This window comes from Saprolegnia parasitica (assembly GCF_000151545.1).
Source record: "Saprolegnia parasitica CBS 223.65 unplaced genomic scaffold supercont2.15, whole genome shotgun sequence".
Taxonomy (NCBI): Eukaryota; Oomycota; class Saprolegniomycetes; order Saprolegniales; family Saprolegniaceae; genus Saprolegnia; species Saprolegnia parasitica.
This window is the reverse complement of record NW_012156409.1, coordinates 486698-501999: the sequence shown is the minus strand read 5'-3', so window position 1 is coordinate 501999 and position 15302 is coordinate 486698. Positions and strand designations below refer to the sequence as shown.

Genomic DNA, 15302 nt, shown 5'->3' with positions numbered 1-15302 from the left:
CAAGACATATTTTAAAGAACCGAGCGGCCTCTGACCGGTCCAAAATCCAAACCCCCCAACGTCAAGCAGCATGGCCGACCACGACGACTCGCGCAAGGTGAACCTCGTGTCCCAGGACGGCGACAGCTTCGAGGTCGCCCGCTCCGTGGCCTGCATGAGCGAGCTCGTCAAGACGATGATTGCGGACGAGCAGGACGACGACGAGGTCCAGGAGATCCCGCTGCCCAACGTCAAGAGCACGGTACTCTCCAAGGTCATCGAGTTTTGCAGCCACCACCACAACAACCCGATGCAGGAGATCGAGAAGGTACATGAGATGATCCATGAGCACATGGGGAGCGCTTACATGTATGGTAGCCCTTGCGCAGCGGCGACATGCACGACGTGGTCTCGGAGTGGGACGCGTCGTTCGTCGACATTGAGCAGGACTTGCTCTTTGAGCTCATCTTGGCGGCCAACTACATGGACATCAAGAGCCTGCTTGACCTCGCGTGCGCCAAGGTCGCGAGCATGATCAAGGGCAAGACGCCGCAAGAGATCCGCGACACGTTCAACATCACCAACGACTTTACGCCCGAGGAAGAGAGCCAAATCCGTGAAGAGAACAAGTGGTGCGAGGAAGCATAAGTGGCGACGCCTCTTTTATAGTATGAGCAGTGGATACGAACAGGATAAGATGCCAACCGGCCTTGCATCCTGCAGCGTCTTCCTCTCTCGTCGTCTTGTCTTGTCGTCTTGAGCGAGCATTGTCGGGGGGTTGTCAAGTATATGCAGATGGCGAAGGTAGACGCAAGCTTCCATGAACCGCAGCGCCGGATACGCACGATCTTTCTGAAACGATTCCATTCGCGATGGAGGACGACTGGGCCACCGAGTACCATGTCCACGTGGATGTGCTCGTGCCCACGTCGCCGTCGCTCAAGGCCAAGGCCAAGGTCGCGCCCCGGCCCGAATCGATCTGGGCGCCCAAGTCGATAGCCATTCCGCTCAACTACATTTGCATTGGCATCCTCATCACGCTCCCGAACGCGTACATCGAGTACTTTCCGCGGCAGCTGCAGGCGTCGGACGCGCAGCTGAGTACGATTAGCGTCGTGCGCAACCTTCCGTGGATGTTCAAGGTACGACGCAGTCGCTTCGTGGCGCATGCTCATGGCAGCGTGTAGGTGCTCTACGGCGTCCTCGCCGACGTCTACCCGATCCGCGGCTTGCGCTTCAAGCCCTACATGGTGCTCGGGTACCTCATCGCGTCGCTCTTCCATGGCATCCTCGCGCTCTGCACGTCGTCGCTCTCGGTTGTCTCGTTCACGCTGCTCCTCTTTGGCGCGATGCTGGGACTCATCATGACGGACGTCATGGCCGACGCGCTCCTGACGTCGCGGGCCATGCACGAACCACCGTCGCAGCGCGGGCAGGTCCAATCCACCATCTACATGATCCGGTTTCTTACCGAGATGGTCGGGTACTGGGCTGGCAGCATCTTGAGCAACCTCGAGACATGGGGTTGGGGCCTCAGCATGTCGGGGTGCTTTGGGCTTCTCGCGCTCCTTCCATTCGTCCTTGCGATTCCATCCATCTACGTCCTTGATGAGCCGTTGGTGGCGCAGGTGCTCACGGTCCACGAGCAACTCCAGGGCATCTGGAAGATGCTGCAGCTCCGGGCGACGTGGCAGCCGCTCTCGTTCCTCGTCTTGTACCACACGCTGCACACGTACAATGCGGCGTGGGGCAACTTCCTCACAGTGGCGTACAACTTTAACGCGTTTCAGTACGGCTCGATGGCCGCGATCGGGTCCTCGGTGGGCTTTGCCGGCGTCTACATCTACCGTCGCTACCTCCTCGCGGGCGGCCATTGGCGCTTTGTGTACGCCTTTGCGAGCGTCGTCATTGCGTTCTTCTCGGTCTGCAACCTCCTCCTCGTCTTCCGCATCAACGAATCGCTGGGCATTCCGCCCTACTGGTTTGCGTTGGGCGACACGGCTGTGCAGAAGTTCGCTGTCGGCCTCCAGTACCTTCCGTCCGCCATCATGTTTGTTCGCGTCTGCCCCGAGGGCCAAGAGGCGGTCGCCTTCGCGCTCCTCACGGGCTTCTCCAACATGTCGGGCGGGTTTGCCAGCACGATTTCGAACGCGCTCCTAGGGCTCTGGCCCGTCCAGCTCGAAGACATGGTCGGCGGCAACTACGACGGTGTCTGGAAGCTCACGCTGCTCACGAGCCTCATTCGCCTCGGCGCGCTCCCCTTCATCCCGTGGCTCGTGCCCAATTCGGTCGACGAGCTCGATGCGTGGAAGAGCCCGCACATGGCGTCGCGCAAGGCCGGTACGGTCATCATTGCCGTGTACCTCTTTGGCTTCGTTTGGGTGATTGCCACGAGCCTCTTGGCCATCATCGCGCCGTGCCATCGGCTCGTCGGCGGCGCCGGGTGCCCCTGAGACGACTCGACGGATCTATCGGTTTAGCAGACAACTTGTCCATCATCCCTTCTGTGCTACTCTATACTCTGCGACTAATAACATGAGCATTTCACCTCGTGGCGAAGAAGCATAACGGTCGCGATCGTTTCGTCGATCGACTGAGCGAGGATGGAGCGACGGGGCAGCGCCGAGGCCGAGATCGCCGAGGAGCTGCCGGCGCCGGAAGCGACGCCACGACCATTTGTCGTGCAAATGAGCTATGTGTACGATGCTGTCGAGGCCAAGACGCTCACAGGTATCATCCAGCTACAGTACCTCGTGCGCAAGCAGCTCCGGCGACGGAGGCGAAAGCACCGTGGCTGCCGGCGGCTCGTTGTCGCTGGTCCACCCGCGGCCGGCAAAGGAACGCTCTGCGACCGCCTCGTCGCTGCATATGGTGTCGTCCATCTGTCGACCGGCGACATCTTGCGCGCCGCTGTGCGCGCCGACTCGGCGTTGGGGCGCCAAGCCCACGCCTACATGGTGGCTGGCGATCTCGTGCCCGACAGCCTTATGCTCTCGCTCATCCTCGATCGGCTCCGAGGCGCCGACTGCGCGTCCCGCGGCTGGCTTCTCGATGGCTTTCCGCGCACGCAAGCCCAAGCGACTGCAATGCTCGCCGCTGGCATATCGCCTGACCTCTTTGTGCAGCTAACGGTACCCGACGACGAAGTCATTTCGCGCATCGCTGGTCGGCGCGTCGACCTCGAGACCAACAGGACGTACCACCTGACCTTTGACCCGCCGCCGCCAGATCGCAAGGACAAGGTCGTCCAGCGCGCCGACGACACGGAAGAGACGCTCCGCATCCGGCTCCGAACGTACCACGAGCACGCCGAGGCAGTTGTCGCGGCGTTTGCGGCCAATGCAATTCGCATCGTCCACGTCGACGGAGTTTCGAGTAGCAAAGCTGCCATCACCGCGCAGGTCCAAGCGGCGCTCGCTCCACAAGACGAGGCAAGCGTCACTCACGACAAGCCCAAGCCCAAGCTTCCCACGATGACGACTACGCTGTCGATGCACCCGGAACAGGCGCTGGAAGAGCGACTCCAGTCGGGGCCCATGACATTGGCAGCACTGGACGCGATCATGCATGCGTCGTCCGCTGAGCTCGAAGCGTCGCGGGTTAAAGCCATGGTCGACACGGCCGTCGCAAGTGTTCGCCACGCGCCCAAGGTCGTCTTTCTGGCGCCTCCGGGCATGTCGATCGAGCCACACGTACAGTGCATCCGCGGCATTGTACCCGTCGTGCATTTGAACGCCGAGCAAACGTTGTTGAAGGCGATCCAGCGCAAGTCGGTCTTGACCACCGAGTACCTGCATCGCTGCGAACCAGTACCAAAGGCGGTCCTCCAAAAGCTCATGCTCACCCGCTTGGAACGACGCGACTGCCTCACGACAGGTTGGCTTCTCGACGGCTTTCCGCACTCGATCGAAGACGCCGAGGCGCTCATCGCTCGGGGGCTCATACCTCAGGTCGTGTTTGTGCTGCGCACGACGGTAGCCGACGACGAGCTAGTGCAGCGCCGCATGGAGCGAGTGGACCTCGAGCGCTCAGCGACGTCGCTCGAGGTCGAGGAGGAGCGCATGCGGCTGGAGCTCCTTGCGTACCACGACCAGGTCGACGACGTTCTTATGAGTTTTGCGGACCTCGCCACAGTTGTCGTGCTCCGCGAAGAGAGCGCCCTCGAGACGATCACGGCGACACTGGACGCTAAAGTACCAAAAAAACCTGAAAAACCGGAGAAGCCCGTCAAGCCGTCGGGCGCAAACCCGCGTGCGCGCAAGGCCAAGCGGCCGCAAGTGACGGACGCGGATCTCGACGCCGCCATGGCCGAGTGCAAGCAGCTGCAACTTGAAAACGAAAAGCTCAAGCGGCGCTTCCTCGAACGCAAGCCGCCGCAGCAGCACGTGCTCGACAAGAACGTCGAGCTCCAGCTGGAAGCCCTCTTGTCCGAGAAGAAGAGCTTGCGCAAAGTCACGCAGCGCCAGAAAGAAAGCATCGACGCCAACGAGTGGCACGCGATTCTGCAAGCGTCGTTAGACGAGCTCGACCTCGTCAAGCGGCGCGTGCAAGCGTGTAAGAAAGTGCCCACCAACCAGAGCACAAATGACCTGACCGCCAAAGTCCAAGGTCTGCAAGCCCGATACGATGCGCTCCAGGACCAGTGGCGCGACTTGAACGAGCCGAAACGAGTATCCCCGACGAGACTCTCGGCGCTCGCCAAGCTCCGAAAGCGCGAAGCCGCTCTACTCAAGACGGACGAGCAGTACTACAGCGAGAAGGCCACCCAGTTCCAACTCCATACAAGCCAAGAAGTCCAGCGCATGCGCAGTGAAATCGACGCAGCCATTGTCGCGATGGCGGCGATTGACACCGAGCTCCGTGTTGTGGCGGACGAAACCAAGGCGGCGCAGGCCAGGCTGCCCAAGATCCCACTTCCCCAGCTCAAGCTGCCGACATGCAAGCCGCTGCCAGAATCCACAGCGAGCACGTCGTTGCCGCGACTGGAGAAACCTCGCACGAGTGACATCTCGACAAAGGAGTCCCGCCGAAAACCCCACGCCACCGCCCGGTCGTGATTAATAACACGCCGAATGTAGTTTTAGTATTTTATGCTTCGATATGATCTTAGCGGCGATGCAGCTCGGTCTGCTTGAGGATGGCTAGCACGTCGCGCATGTCGTCGTCGTGGGCGAGCTGTTCATCGCACTCGGGGGGCGAGCCTGGCGCAAGAGACATCGTTCGGTCTAAATCGTTGGTGTCCTTCTCACAATTGTCACTCTCCTGGAGGCTCTCAATGAGCACATGCCGCGACGCGAGGCTGTGGCATTCCTCCTGCGACGCCACTGGGCGTGGATGGACCAGCGGCGGTGTCTCGCGCGCGTAGCAGAGAGACTCGGCGCGCTTGAGCAGCAAATAGTACAGCGTCGAGAGGCTGTTGTGGCGCTTCTCGCGCAGGGTCGCCTCGGCGTCAAGGCGCGAGAGCCCCAGCGCCGCTATCGCATCGAGCACACTCGTGCGCAGCTCTCGGTAGAGCACTGGAGGCAACGTGCCAAGACTGATTTGCCGGTACAACGGCGCCGGCGGGCGCTGCAAAGGCGACGCAAACCGACGCACCCACGGGTGCGCGCGAACGTCCATGATCGTGAGACGCTGCGACGCGATGAGCTTATTCGGCAGACAGGCGATGCCGTACCTTGGTGGGATCGGCGTCGAGCATGCCCCGGAGCAGCTCTTGGGCGTCGGCACTCAGCATCGACGGCATCTCGTAGACGCCGCGCAGAATCTTGCGGTATAGATCATTGTAGTTGCGCGCGCGGAACGGGAAGAAGCCCGCTAACATCGCATAGAGGAGGATGCCGAGGCTCCAGACGTCGACGGGCGGGCCCCAGTAGCTCTTGCGTAGGACGATCTCGGGCGCCATGTAGCACGGCGTGCCACAAAACGTCTGGAACGGCTTGGCGGTCTGGAGCGCCGAGAAGCCAAAGTCGACGAGCTTGACGAGCCCGTGCTTGTCCAGAAGGACATTCTCGAGCTTGACGTCGCGATGGACCCAGTGCCGGTCGTGCATGTACACGAGCGCCGAGAGCACTTGGGCAAAGAGCGGCCCCGCATCGGCCTCGATCAGTCGACGCTGCTGCTTGACGTACTCGCACAAACTGGTCACGTCGCTCGGCACATGCTCCATGACCAAGTGCAATGTCGACGGATCTTCAATCGCTTCAAAGAGCCGAATGATGCATCTACATTCGAGGGATGCGCGACGTTATTCGAGGGGAAACAGCCAAGTGTACGGATGATCGAGGCGCTCCATCACACGCGCTTCGTACTGAATCCGCTTCCATTGGTGCGCATCCCGGGCGCGGCTGCGCTCGTATGACTTGATCGCGACGACTTGGTTGGACGCCTTGTGCGTCGCCAGTCGTACCTTGCCGAATGTCCCCGAGCCAATGACAGGCCCCAACTCGTAGCCGCCGAGGCCCTCGACCCGCACGCTGGCGGCGTCGGTGGCCAGTACAATGTCCTCCAGTGCGTGCTGGAGCTCGCCGATCCGTAGCGTCCGAGGCGCAAAGGGCTCAAAGGCACGAGTGCGTGTGACAATTTCGCGCTGGTTGCTTCGCGCCGGCGCTGCGCTCTTGCAGCGGGGCACCTACGACGAGTGTCGGTGCTCCCACGTACTAGCAAAAAGTGGGTCCTACCCCCGGCGCTGGCTTTTGCAGCTGCTTGCGCTGCAGCTCCGACGCCTTGTTCTCAGCGAGCATCCGCGCGCACGTGAGTGCATATTGCAGCTTCTTGCCGGCACCCGCCGTCTTGGGTCGTACGACGGCGGCACCCGTCGCCGCTGGCTTGGGCTTGGTCGTCCAAGGAGTCGCTGCGGCCTGCATACTGTTCTTAGCTCTTCGTGGTCGATGATGATGACCAACGCACATGTGACGGGCGAGAGGATGCTGCCAACGTCTTGCTGCTACTGCTAGCGTCACCGTGAGACGAACGTCCGATGTAGACCAGAACCTCGAGGTGCGCAGCGGCACGTGGCGCGTCGGCGTCTGCCGCGTCGCGAAGAAGGCGTCGCCCATGGCGGTGGCGCGAGAGCTCTCGAGGTGCACTTTGGTTGGCCGCCTAAATTTAGCGCCAAGTTGAATGCTAGTATTCAATAATGACCGACGGGCAGCGCCACCCGAGCCCGAGGCGGCTGTACGAGCACTGGGGCTGCCTCGCGAGCCCGATCCGCGACGACGCCATGGACGGTCTTAGCCACGCGTTCAACGGTCTACAAAAGTGATATGCTCCGCCTACATGTGTTGTTGTAGCCACCGAGACGCGTGACGCGTTGCGACCGCTCTCGTTCTGGGTACGTTCCATGTAGTATTTCGGACCATGTACGACGATGGAAGCGCGCAGGACAACAAGGTGCCGGGCCCCGGCAGGTACCCCGTCGAGCGCATCCAGACGAGCTTCAAACCCGCGCGGGCTGTGACGCCGTACAGTACGTCGTCTGTGCGTCAGCGAGTGCTCGATTGCAACCGGCTAGAGACGAACCAGTCACGGATCCAAAAGCCAGATACCCCGGGGCCCGGTCAATACACCGCCAACCTCGGTGCCGTGTACACGACGCCGCCGTTCGACGACCTCTTGCGGTATGGCGAGCCCCGGAATCCGAGTCGTCACAATATCTGTGGGCGCAGAAAAGCGCCGCTCAAGGACTTGACGCCCCAGCGCATACGCATCAAGCTCATTGAGCGCGAGATCTACGAGATCCAGTACCATAAGCACCAAGTGCTGCAGTCGCTTCCGATCGAGAAGCAAAAGGCGCTCGTGGCCGAGACCAAAGCCAAGATCCTCGCGCTCGTGGAAGAAAAGACCAAGCTCCTCGATGTCGTTCGGCCCGCCACGTACGCACTATCTCACCTATTGCGTGTCTCATGGCGATGGTAGTACGAGCACCCCAAATTTGCATCGGTCCAAGACCCTGGGCTTCCTCCAAGGCGAGCACCGCTTTTTTGACGCGCTCGACTGCTCCAATACCAAGTACGACACCCCGTCGCCGGGCTTCAACCAAGACCTCGCAGCCCACTCGACGTTTATCAAGTCCCCAACGTACGCTTGTGGTTGGCGTCTCATGGGCTTGAGTTTGCCCTGTAGGCTGCCTACCATTCCTCGAGGCAAGCGAGACACAATCGTGCAGGTTCGGCAACAAGGTGCGACGGACGCTGGATCGATGCTATGTGCTCATGCGCTTCTTAGTGTACATAACATCGCCGCTGCAGCCCCAGACAGTGGCGCCTGGGCATTATATGCCCAATCTCTGCCAGCCGCGAACGCCCCGAGCGCCGCAAGTGCAGCGCGAGAAGGCGCAGCTGACCCTGCGCCTCATGAACCAAGCCACCAAGACAAAGCTGCCCGAGCGCATGTACCTCAACGAGCTCGTCCAAGAGCGGTCTCGGAAGCGCGCCGAGCAAAACAAGCTCCGCGACATCAACGACGTTCGACGGTTGGACGAGTTTGCGACACCGAGGCTACCTGCGTCATCGTAGCAGGCTACTTGTAACCCACACAGTCGAAAGACTCTATTAATGTGGTTGGTCTTGCTGCTTGCGGGCCAAGTAGCGCTCTCTGGCTTCGCGAATCAAGTCTTCCCGGCTCTTCTTCACCGGCGCGGCCGGCACTTCTTCCTGGATCGTATCGTTCGCGGGCATGTCAACAGGCGCATCTTCGACTGTCGGTTTGGCGGCTGGCTTGGCGTCGCTGACTGGCGTCGTCGACTCTTGTGGCGCGTCGATCTTTTGTCGCTTTGGCGCTTCGGAAATGTGCCCCGTCGTGTAGGCACTGGTCGCCTTCTCGACATCGCCGCCCATCGCAATGTTGTTGGTGAGCAAGTTGGCGTAGAAGCCGGCCATGCCGAGCTCGCCCCGCTTGGTGACATCTTGCGCGTCTTCGATGGCCGCAAGCCGAGCGTCCTCCTCTTCCCAGCGCTTGGCTTCCATGAGCTTGCGCTTGTACGACGACGTGATGAACTTTTCCTTGTCGCCGTGGATCTTGTCGTCTTCTTCGCGCTCTTTCAAAAGGCGGCGCTCGCGAATGCGGTCGTGCTCGATCTCGCGCACCTTGGCCTTCTCCATGAGCACGTTGATGTACTTGGACTGCGGGACGCCTTGGACCTTCTTGGCCGCCTTTTGCTTGACGCGCTCGGCTTGCATCGATTCGTAGACGCCATCATAATCGAACGCGTTCGGGTCGCTCGCGAGTGCTTCTTGGACGGCGCGGTCCGACTTGCTCTGGTTGACGACGGCCAGCATCGGCGCTGGTGGAGGCGGTAGGTTGGCCCTCCGCGATAGCTCTGGCGGGCGCTCATCCATGGAGAAGAGCTTGGGGCCTTGTGCCATCGGGTTCACGACCGGCTTGACGGGCTTCTTCCCGGGCTTGAGCTTCATTGAGAACGCCATCGCGTCTTGCTGCCACGCAAAAGAGTAAATTGCCGAATTTCACTTCATTTCGGACAAAGCCGAATTTGAGTCTTCGTTTACACGGTAAATCAGGATCATTACATGTTGCCAGTCAGATCTGGGCCACATGTTCAAATCTGGAGCTCAAATCTGGTGCGACGTAGTAAATCTGGGAGGTTTGATCGCGCATGGTCAATTACAACAGAGTTCATATTTAACACCTCTTGAAATGCAGGTTATCTACAGCGAGGGCTGGCTTTTGCACTTCAGATTGATGTCTCTCGACGGTCAACAAAATACAATGTTAGCTTTCGTGGAAGAGCGGGCGGTAGCCAAGAATAATGTCCATGTCGGTTGACGATCGGTGCCGGTGCACGTCGCGGCCTGGGAGAAGCCAGTGCCATCGAAAGGTCTGGCTGCCAAAAAGCACACCGAGTTTCTGGGTCAACGTGGCTCTCTTCACGCGCCGGTCCTGCGTCTTCTGGACGATCCACTTGATGCGCTCGTCGTAGTGGATGCTGAAGACCTCGAGGATCAACATGATGGCGGCGAGCGCGCCAAAAATGAACGCGACGGCCATGACGGCGACACCGGCCTTGCCGGGCTGCTTGCCGTCGTCGAGGCCGCACGTCTCCGGGCACGAAGCAATTTGGGCCACTGTCATGCTGCCCATGTAGGCGCACGTCAAGAAGAGGTAGATAAGCAGCAGCACAAAGTTCTTGAGGTTGCCGATCCCAACGCAGTTGTTGACCCATGGGCTAGTGTGCAATCGCTCAATTTGTCGAGATGACGCAAAGCGATACTGTACCAGTGATGGTCCATCATGGTGATGCAGCCTTGGCACGAGTCGCAGTGCGTGACGCTACACAAGCCCAATGCCATGACAGCCTACATCCTGCTAAGCCGTATACCATCTCGGGCGCGCCGCGTCGCAAATGTCGCAGTGAAGCGTCGTGTCCTCATCGTGCAATGGCACATGCTCAGCGTCGGTGTCGTCGCTTGCGGGCGTCGAGAGCACGTGCACGTACTTGGGCACGGTGCCCGGGTTGGTCGTCATCGTGTACCAATGCGCCGAGGCCGTAAGGACGCTCAGCACAAGCAGGCCGCTGGCGAGAATACCGCTGGCCATGGAGGCGCCTAGCCACTCATGCATGTTGCTCAGGCAGAGGCCAACGCCGGCCAGCATGAGCGCGACGCCCAGCAGCGTCACGACGAAGCCGCCGTCCGTGACAAACCACATCGCGCTGTGGTCTCGGGTGCGGACCCCACGAGCCGCCCGTCCGGATACGGTGCTGGAAAAGCGCACCTACAAAGCGCACCTCTTTCCGAATTCTATTTCAAGAGATTCGAAATCAGGTGCGCTTGTATGCTACACGACAGGATGCGTGCTGGACCTTACGACCTGGAGAGCATACAAGCCAGGAGCCAAGCCTTGCCGACGTGCTGCAGTTAGCTCCTGCGCATCGACTTGGTGTGCGGCAGCCATGCATGCAAAAGCTACGGGCCACTATGGCGCTCCACTGCAGCAGCTAAACATAGCATCCGGATATGGTGGTATCCGGAAAACGATCTAAATATAGCCAACGCCTGCGGCAGGTTTCATTCTTGTTCAGGAAGCCACCGAGACATTGCAAAAGATGAGCCAAGTAGTGAGCAGCGCAGCACCGACGAAGGCCGGCTCCATGAGCTCCATGACCGACCTCAAGCGCGATAGCTCGTTGAAGATGGCTGCCAACGATGTTAAGGTAGACGCCTCCATGAAGCGTGGGTCGATCATGATGGAGGCGAAGGTCGAGACGCTCACCAAGCCGGGCTCGACAACTGACCTCAGCGGCTCGAACAAGAACATGACACGTATCCCATCCATCACGAAGCGCGACCTTGGCAGCAAGTCTGGGATCGAGATCCGCTCCGTGGCCGAGGACAACAAGCCGTCGGCAATCGTCGCGAGCTCGGTCGTCGCCGTGCCGGCCGTAGAAGCTCCCGTGAAGGATGCGACCGCAAAGGACGCTTCTGGGAGCCAAGAGGCGACGAAGGAACCCGTGACCAACGATGCATCGAAGGCTTCTCCGTCCGTCGACGTGGCGCCTTCGGCAGTTAAGGTCGACGTAACGCCCATCGTCACCGATGCGGCAAGTACAACCTCCGCCATTAAGATCGGTGACCGAATCAGCCTTCATGCGACGTGCACCGGCGCTCCCGGAGACGGCGGTCTCTTGGCTTTCGTCCAAGAAGGCAAGGGAAAGTCTGCGCAGCGCGTGCTGGCCGTCCCACCAACCCAAGGCGAGGCCCACCAAGCCGTTTTCATCATGTACACTTCGTGTGTCTGCACGATATCATGTCTAATCATGCCTCACGAATTAGCGCACCACTGGCGGGCACTGCCACTGCATCGGAACTCAAGTACAACCAGCAGTTCTACCTGCACGTGGTGGACGCCAAGGGTGGCGTGCAGTCGCTCAACAACGACCCGCCCGGCGCCGGCGACTTTATCGGGCTCCAGAAGACGGGCGCGAAGGGCGAAATGACGTGTTACTTTTCCAAGCCCAACGGCAGCGGGGTACGACATCGTGTACTAGTATTTCGTACTGCATCGTACTCATCCCATCCATAGGTGGTCAAGTTCGATGACGCTGACCTCGTCATTACGGTCCACGACTCGAACCGTACCCGGAAGCACTTTAACAACCCCATGACTTACTACAAGCGACTCAAGGGGACACCAGGGGGGTACCTCTCAAGTGCCAAGAAAGGCACGGCCGTCACGTTTAGCGTCCGTCAAGCCGACAACAGCATTCCGCCCCTCGTACGCCTTTCCATGCAGAAACGACCGAAGCTCATGCGGATGCGTAGTCACCGACGTCTCCCGTGGCCCGAGATAGCATCCCCAATGTGTCGCGGGCGAGCACAATCGAAAAGGCCGACGTTGAAGCCGCCGCCGAAGCCAAGCTTGCGGTTGAGATTGCGCAGCCGCAAGAGGCCTACATGGCGCCTGAAATCGTCCTGACGCCAACTAATCCCAGCGTGCTCAAGCAAGAGAGCAGCGACGTTCGGGACGAAGAAGTCGTCAAGATGGACAACCAGTCGAGCGTCATCCAGAACAATGAAAAGCCCGCGAAGATGGCTGACGGTCCAGTTATCGTCGCGCCCCCGACCGTGTCGCAGCACTTGGCAGCGATGAAGCCAGTCGCACGAGCGGCCCCCACGGCGCCAAAGAGCCTCGTCGTGGACCACACCAAGACGTCACGGGCCGAGACCGCGTACGATGACGATAACAGCGCGTCGCCTGCGGCCTGCGCCGGCGGCCAATGCTGCACGATCTCGTAACTTTGCAGCATCCTACAACACACAAACCGAGTCTCGGTACCTTGCATCGCCTACTTTCAACTAGAAAATACATCTCTCCATCGTCTCGTCCATTTGTCAATCAACCAAGTCGATCAGCAAATCCAATTCAAAAGATCACTACGGTAGATGGGTTGGCAAGGTGCACCTCTGTACCCGAGGGGTAGGTGTGCCCGAAACTGCAGACAGGCGGCGGGCGTTTCGCAGTTAATCTTGGTTGGCGCGTTGGCAAAGGGCCACCATGTCGATGTCCTACAGCGAGCTCGGGTCGGCCGTCGCGCCGCGCTACGCAAGCACGACGTCGCTCAAGACGACGCCGTCCAAGACGTCGTTCTCACCGCGGAGTGCGCTCTCGGTCGTCAAGGAGGTCGGCGTCGTGTCGCCTCCGGTCTCGTCTGTGGTCAAGCCGGGTCCGACCAAAACGATCGCGCCCATGCATGCGCCATACTTGATGACCGAGTCGCAGCAAGAACTCACCGAGATTCAGCAGTCGGTCGAGCGCCTCAAGAAGCAGCGGCTTCAGGTTTACGCACCCGATAATGACGGGGTCGACGACGCGTCCTATGTAGGTCGAGCACATTCGCCACGAGAACGAGCGGCTCGAGATCGAGCTCATGCGGGAGCGCGGCGAGAACCGCGTCTTGCGGCAAGAGGTTAGGCAACGGTTGAGCTTCGTGATCCACGGCGATGCGTGCGTGGTAGATGGACCGGTTCAAGGTGGTCGAAGCCGACTTGGAAAAACAAACGGGGAAGCTCACGTCGCTCGAGGCCAAGTACGACCGGCTCGAGAGTGCGTACCGAGAAAAGCGCAGTGCGCTCGCCGACGCCCAAGAGAAGCGCGTCGCACTAGAGAAGCGCTGGTCCCAGGCGACCGATAACCTCCAGCGCATGGTCGATGAGACCACCAAGACGTACGAGGCCAAGGTGATTGCGCTCGAGGACGACGTCATGGACCGCGAGGCCAAGGTGCAGCAGCAACAAGAAGACATGGACGAGATGCGTTGCATGCACGTACGTTCGCATCGATCAGTTGCCATCGTTCATGTAGCGAGGTAGGAGAGTGCGCAAATGAAGCTCGAGAAGAAGATCGAACGCCTCGAGAACGCCAACATGGAGCTCGAAAAGAAGTACTTAGCGCAAATCGACGGACTCGAAGCCGCGACCGCCAAACTTGAAGCGGAAAAAACCGAGCTGGATCAAAAAGTACGGTGGCAACAAGAGAAACAGGAGTGTAGTACGCGGTGCATCTAGGTTGCATCCCTTGTGGCGACAACGGCGCGTCAGACGGCGATGATCCAAGAGTGCGACCGCGTCATTTGCGAGTCGGAAGTACGCAACGTCTCTAGTCGAGCAGCACGATGACAATATGTGCATGCAGGAACGCATGAACGACTTTATGAAGCGCAAGAACGCGCAGATCAAGACGCAAACAGACCTCGAAGCCAAGAACCACGCGCTCGAGCAAAAGCTTAAAGTCCTCGAGATCGAGACCAAGCACGAACTCGATGCGCTTCACAACACCAACGAGGTAGAGTACATCGACGACCGAACGACCAACTCTGACGCGGCGCGGTATTGTGGTACTAGGTGTTGCAGAAGCAGCTCGACGAGAAGGCCAGCCACATCGCCGATCTGGAGAGCTCCATCGCTGAGAACGAGCGACTGTCTGCAATAGCAGCGTCTCCATATTCTAACGCGTGTCCTAGGGCGACGAGCAACCAGCGCGAAATGGTTGTGCGGGAGCGCCACCGCTTCCACTTGGACGAGGTAGTCAACACTGGCGTCTCGGACTGCCACGTCATAACGGTGTGCTTAGGCCAACAAGGAGCTGCGCAAGCGCGAAAAAGTGCTGCAGAGCACGATCGAGGGCTTGGAGGCCAACTTGCGCGTACCTCGCTGTACAAGCCGATGGCATGATCGTTGACAAAGGCGCTAGGACGTTGTGGACGACCGCAAAGGGCTCATTGAACGCATCTCGGCGCTTCAAGGTTGTCAACCACGGCATGTTCTGTTGTCGCTCATTCTGCCGTGTGCTAGACCAACTCGAGCTCGAGCGGCAGGACCGCGCGCGCTGGGCGTCGACGCGACTTCGGCTCCTCGCGCAGTTTTGCGATGAAGAAAACAAGCTCAGCGAGTCGCTTGGCTCGCACCACACGACCATTCTCTCCGACTTGAGCGACTGAGCCGCAACTTGAGACACACGCAGCTTGCTAATCGACATAATGACGGGCGGCAATCCCGATAGCTGTCGATGATGGCGCTGATGATGGCCTCGCGCTTATGCGATCGGCGCCCAAGCAAGCTCGCGGACCGGGGCATGTCGCATGAAAAAGCCAGCGAATCACACGGCGCGAAGACCATCCAGCGCGTGCCTGCTTGATGCATGGAAAGCAGGATCGTTGGATAGGCAGCCGTACATTTGACGCGTTGGGTTAAACGTTTCGCCTTTGACGCGATGGTGTGAAAAAGTGTTCGCAGGTTTTTCGGGTCAGATTGCGAACGCATTCGAATGGCGCGCGTCAAGATACCAAGATACAAGGGTACCCTCGTGGCCAT

At 59.7% G+C, this 15302-nt stretch overlaps 9 protein-coding genes across 9 annotated transcripts; 6 read left to right on the top strand and 3 right to left on the bottom strand.

Moving 5' to 3' along the window:
• Positions 1–70: 70 nt before the first annotated feature.
• SPRG_05334 (hypothetical protein) lies at positions 71–688 on the top strand (the record flags this gene model as incomplete). The annotated part of the gene is made up of 2 exons (XM_012343930.1): positions 71–307; positions 358–688. 2 exons carry the CDS (start codon positions 71–73, stop codon positions 625–627), a joined length of 507 nt encoding a protein of 168 aa, XP_012199320.1. The 3' UTR covers positions 628–688.
• A 153-nt stretch (positions 689–841) lies between these two features.
• SPRG_05333 (hypothetical protein) lies at positions 842–2533 on the top strand. Its single transcript, XM_012343929.1, has 2 exons — positions 842–1121; positions 1167–2533. The coding sequence occupies exons 1-2, from the start codon at positions 852–854 to the stop codon at positions 2430–2432; spliced, it is 1536 nt and encodes a 511-aa protein (XP_012199319.1). The 5' UTR covers positions 842–851; the 3' UTR covers positions 2433–2533.
• A 19-nt stretch (positions 2534–2552) lies between these two features.
• SPRG_05332 (hypothetical protein) lies at positions 2553–4984 on the top strand (the record flags this gene model as incomplete). The annotated part of the gene is made up of 2 exons (XM_012343928.1): positions 2553–4839; positions 4872–4984. Exons 1-2 carry the CDS (start codon positions 2583–2585, stop codon positions 4982–4984), a joined length of 2370 nt encoding a protein of 789 aa, XP_012199318.1. The 5' UTR covers positions 2553–2582.
• A 64-nt stretch (positions 4985–5048) lies between these two features.
• SPRG_05331 (CAMK/CAMKL/MARK protein kinase) lies at positions 5049–6759 on the bottom strand. The gene is made up of 4 exons (XM_012343927.1): positions 6657–6759; positions 6252–6607; positions 5654–6200; positions 5049–5610 (listed from the first exon to the last, which is right to left on the bottom strand). Exons 1-4 carry the CDS (start codon positions 6717–6719, stop codon positions 5086–5088), a joined length of 1491 nt encoding a protein of 496 aa, XP_012199317.1. The 5' UTR covers positions 6720–6759; the 3' UTR covers positions 5049–5085.
• A 355-nt stretch (positions 6760–7114) lies between these two features.
• SPRG_05330 (hypothetical protein) lies at positions 7115–8568 on the top strand (the record flags this gene model as incomplete). Its single annotated transcript, XM_012343926.1, has 8 exons — positions 7115–7226; positions 7269–7309; positions 7360–7444; positions 7490–7595; positions 7644–7850; positions 7894–8055; positions 8101–8156; positions 8203–8568. The coding sequence occupies 8 exons, from the start codon at positions 7115–7117 to the stop codon at positions 8490–8492; spliced, it is 1059 nt and encodes a 352-aa protein (XP_012199316.1). The 3' UTR covers positions 8493–8568.
• On the bottom strand, positions 8529–9436 carry SPRG_05329 (hypothetical protein; the record flags this gene model as incomplete). Its single annotated transcript, XM_012343925.1, has 1 exon — positions 8529–9436. Exon 1 carries the CDS (start codon positions 9399–9401, stop codon positions 8529–8531), a length of 873 nt encoding a protein of 290 aa, XP_012199315.1. The 5' UTR covers positions 9402–9436.
• Positions 9437–9577: 141 nt separating this feature from the next.
• On the bottom strand, positions 9578–10646 carry SPRG_05328 (hypothetical protein). The gene is made up of 3 exons (XM_012343924.1): positions 10313–10646; positions 10210–10263; positions 9578–10159 (listed from the first exon to the last, which is right to left on the bottom strand). Exons 1-3 carry the CDS (start codon positions 10639–10641, stop codon positions 9706–9708), a joined length of 837 nt encoding a protein of 278 aa, XP_012199314.1. The 5' UTR covers positions 10642–10646; the 3' UTR covers positions 9578–9705.
• Positions 10647–11179: 533 nt separating this feature from the next.
• On the top strand, positions 11180–12806 carry SPRG_05327 (hypothetical protein; the record flags this gene model as incomplete). Its single annotated transcript, XM_012343923.1, has 4 exons — positions 11180–11712; positions 11766–11961; positions 12016–12207; positions 12255–12806. The coding sequence occupies 4 exons, from the start codon at positions 11180–11182 to the stop codon at positions 12726–12728; spliced, it is 1395 nt and encodes a 464-aa protein (XP_012199313.1). The 3' UTR covers positions 12729–12806.
• Positions 12807–12967: 161 nt separating this feature from the next.
• On the top strand, positions 12968–14988 carry SPRG_05326 (hypothetical protein). The gene is made up of 11 exons (XM_012343922.1): positions 12968–13269; positions 13316–13399; positions 13449–13757; positions 13803–13949; positions 13998–14075; positions 14125–14274; positions 14334–14410; positions 14453–14513; positions 14563–14634; positions 14683–14734; positions 14784–14988. The coding sequence occupies exons 1-11, from the start codon at positions 12988–12990 to the stop codon at positions 14927–14929; spliced, it is 1458 nt and encodes a 485-aa protein (XP_012199312.1). The 5' UTR covers positions 12968–12987; the 3' UTR covers positions 14930–14988.
• The last annotated feature ends 314 nt before the right edge of the window (positions 14989–15302 follow it).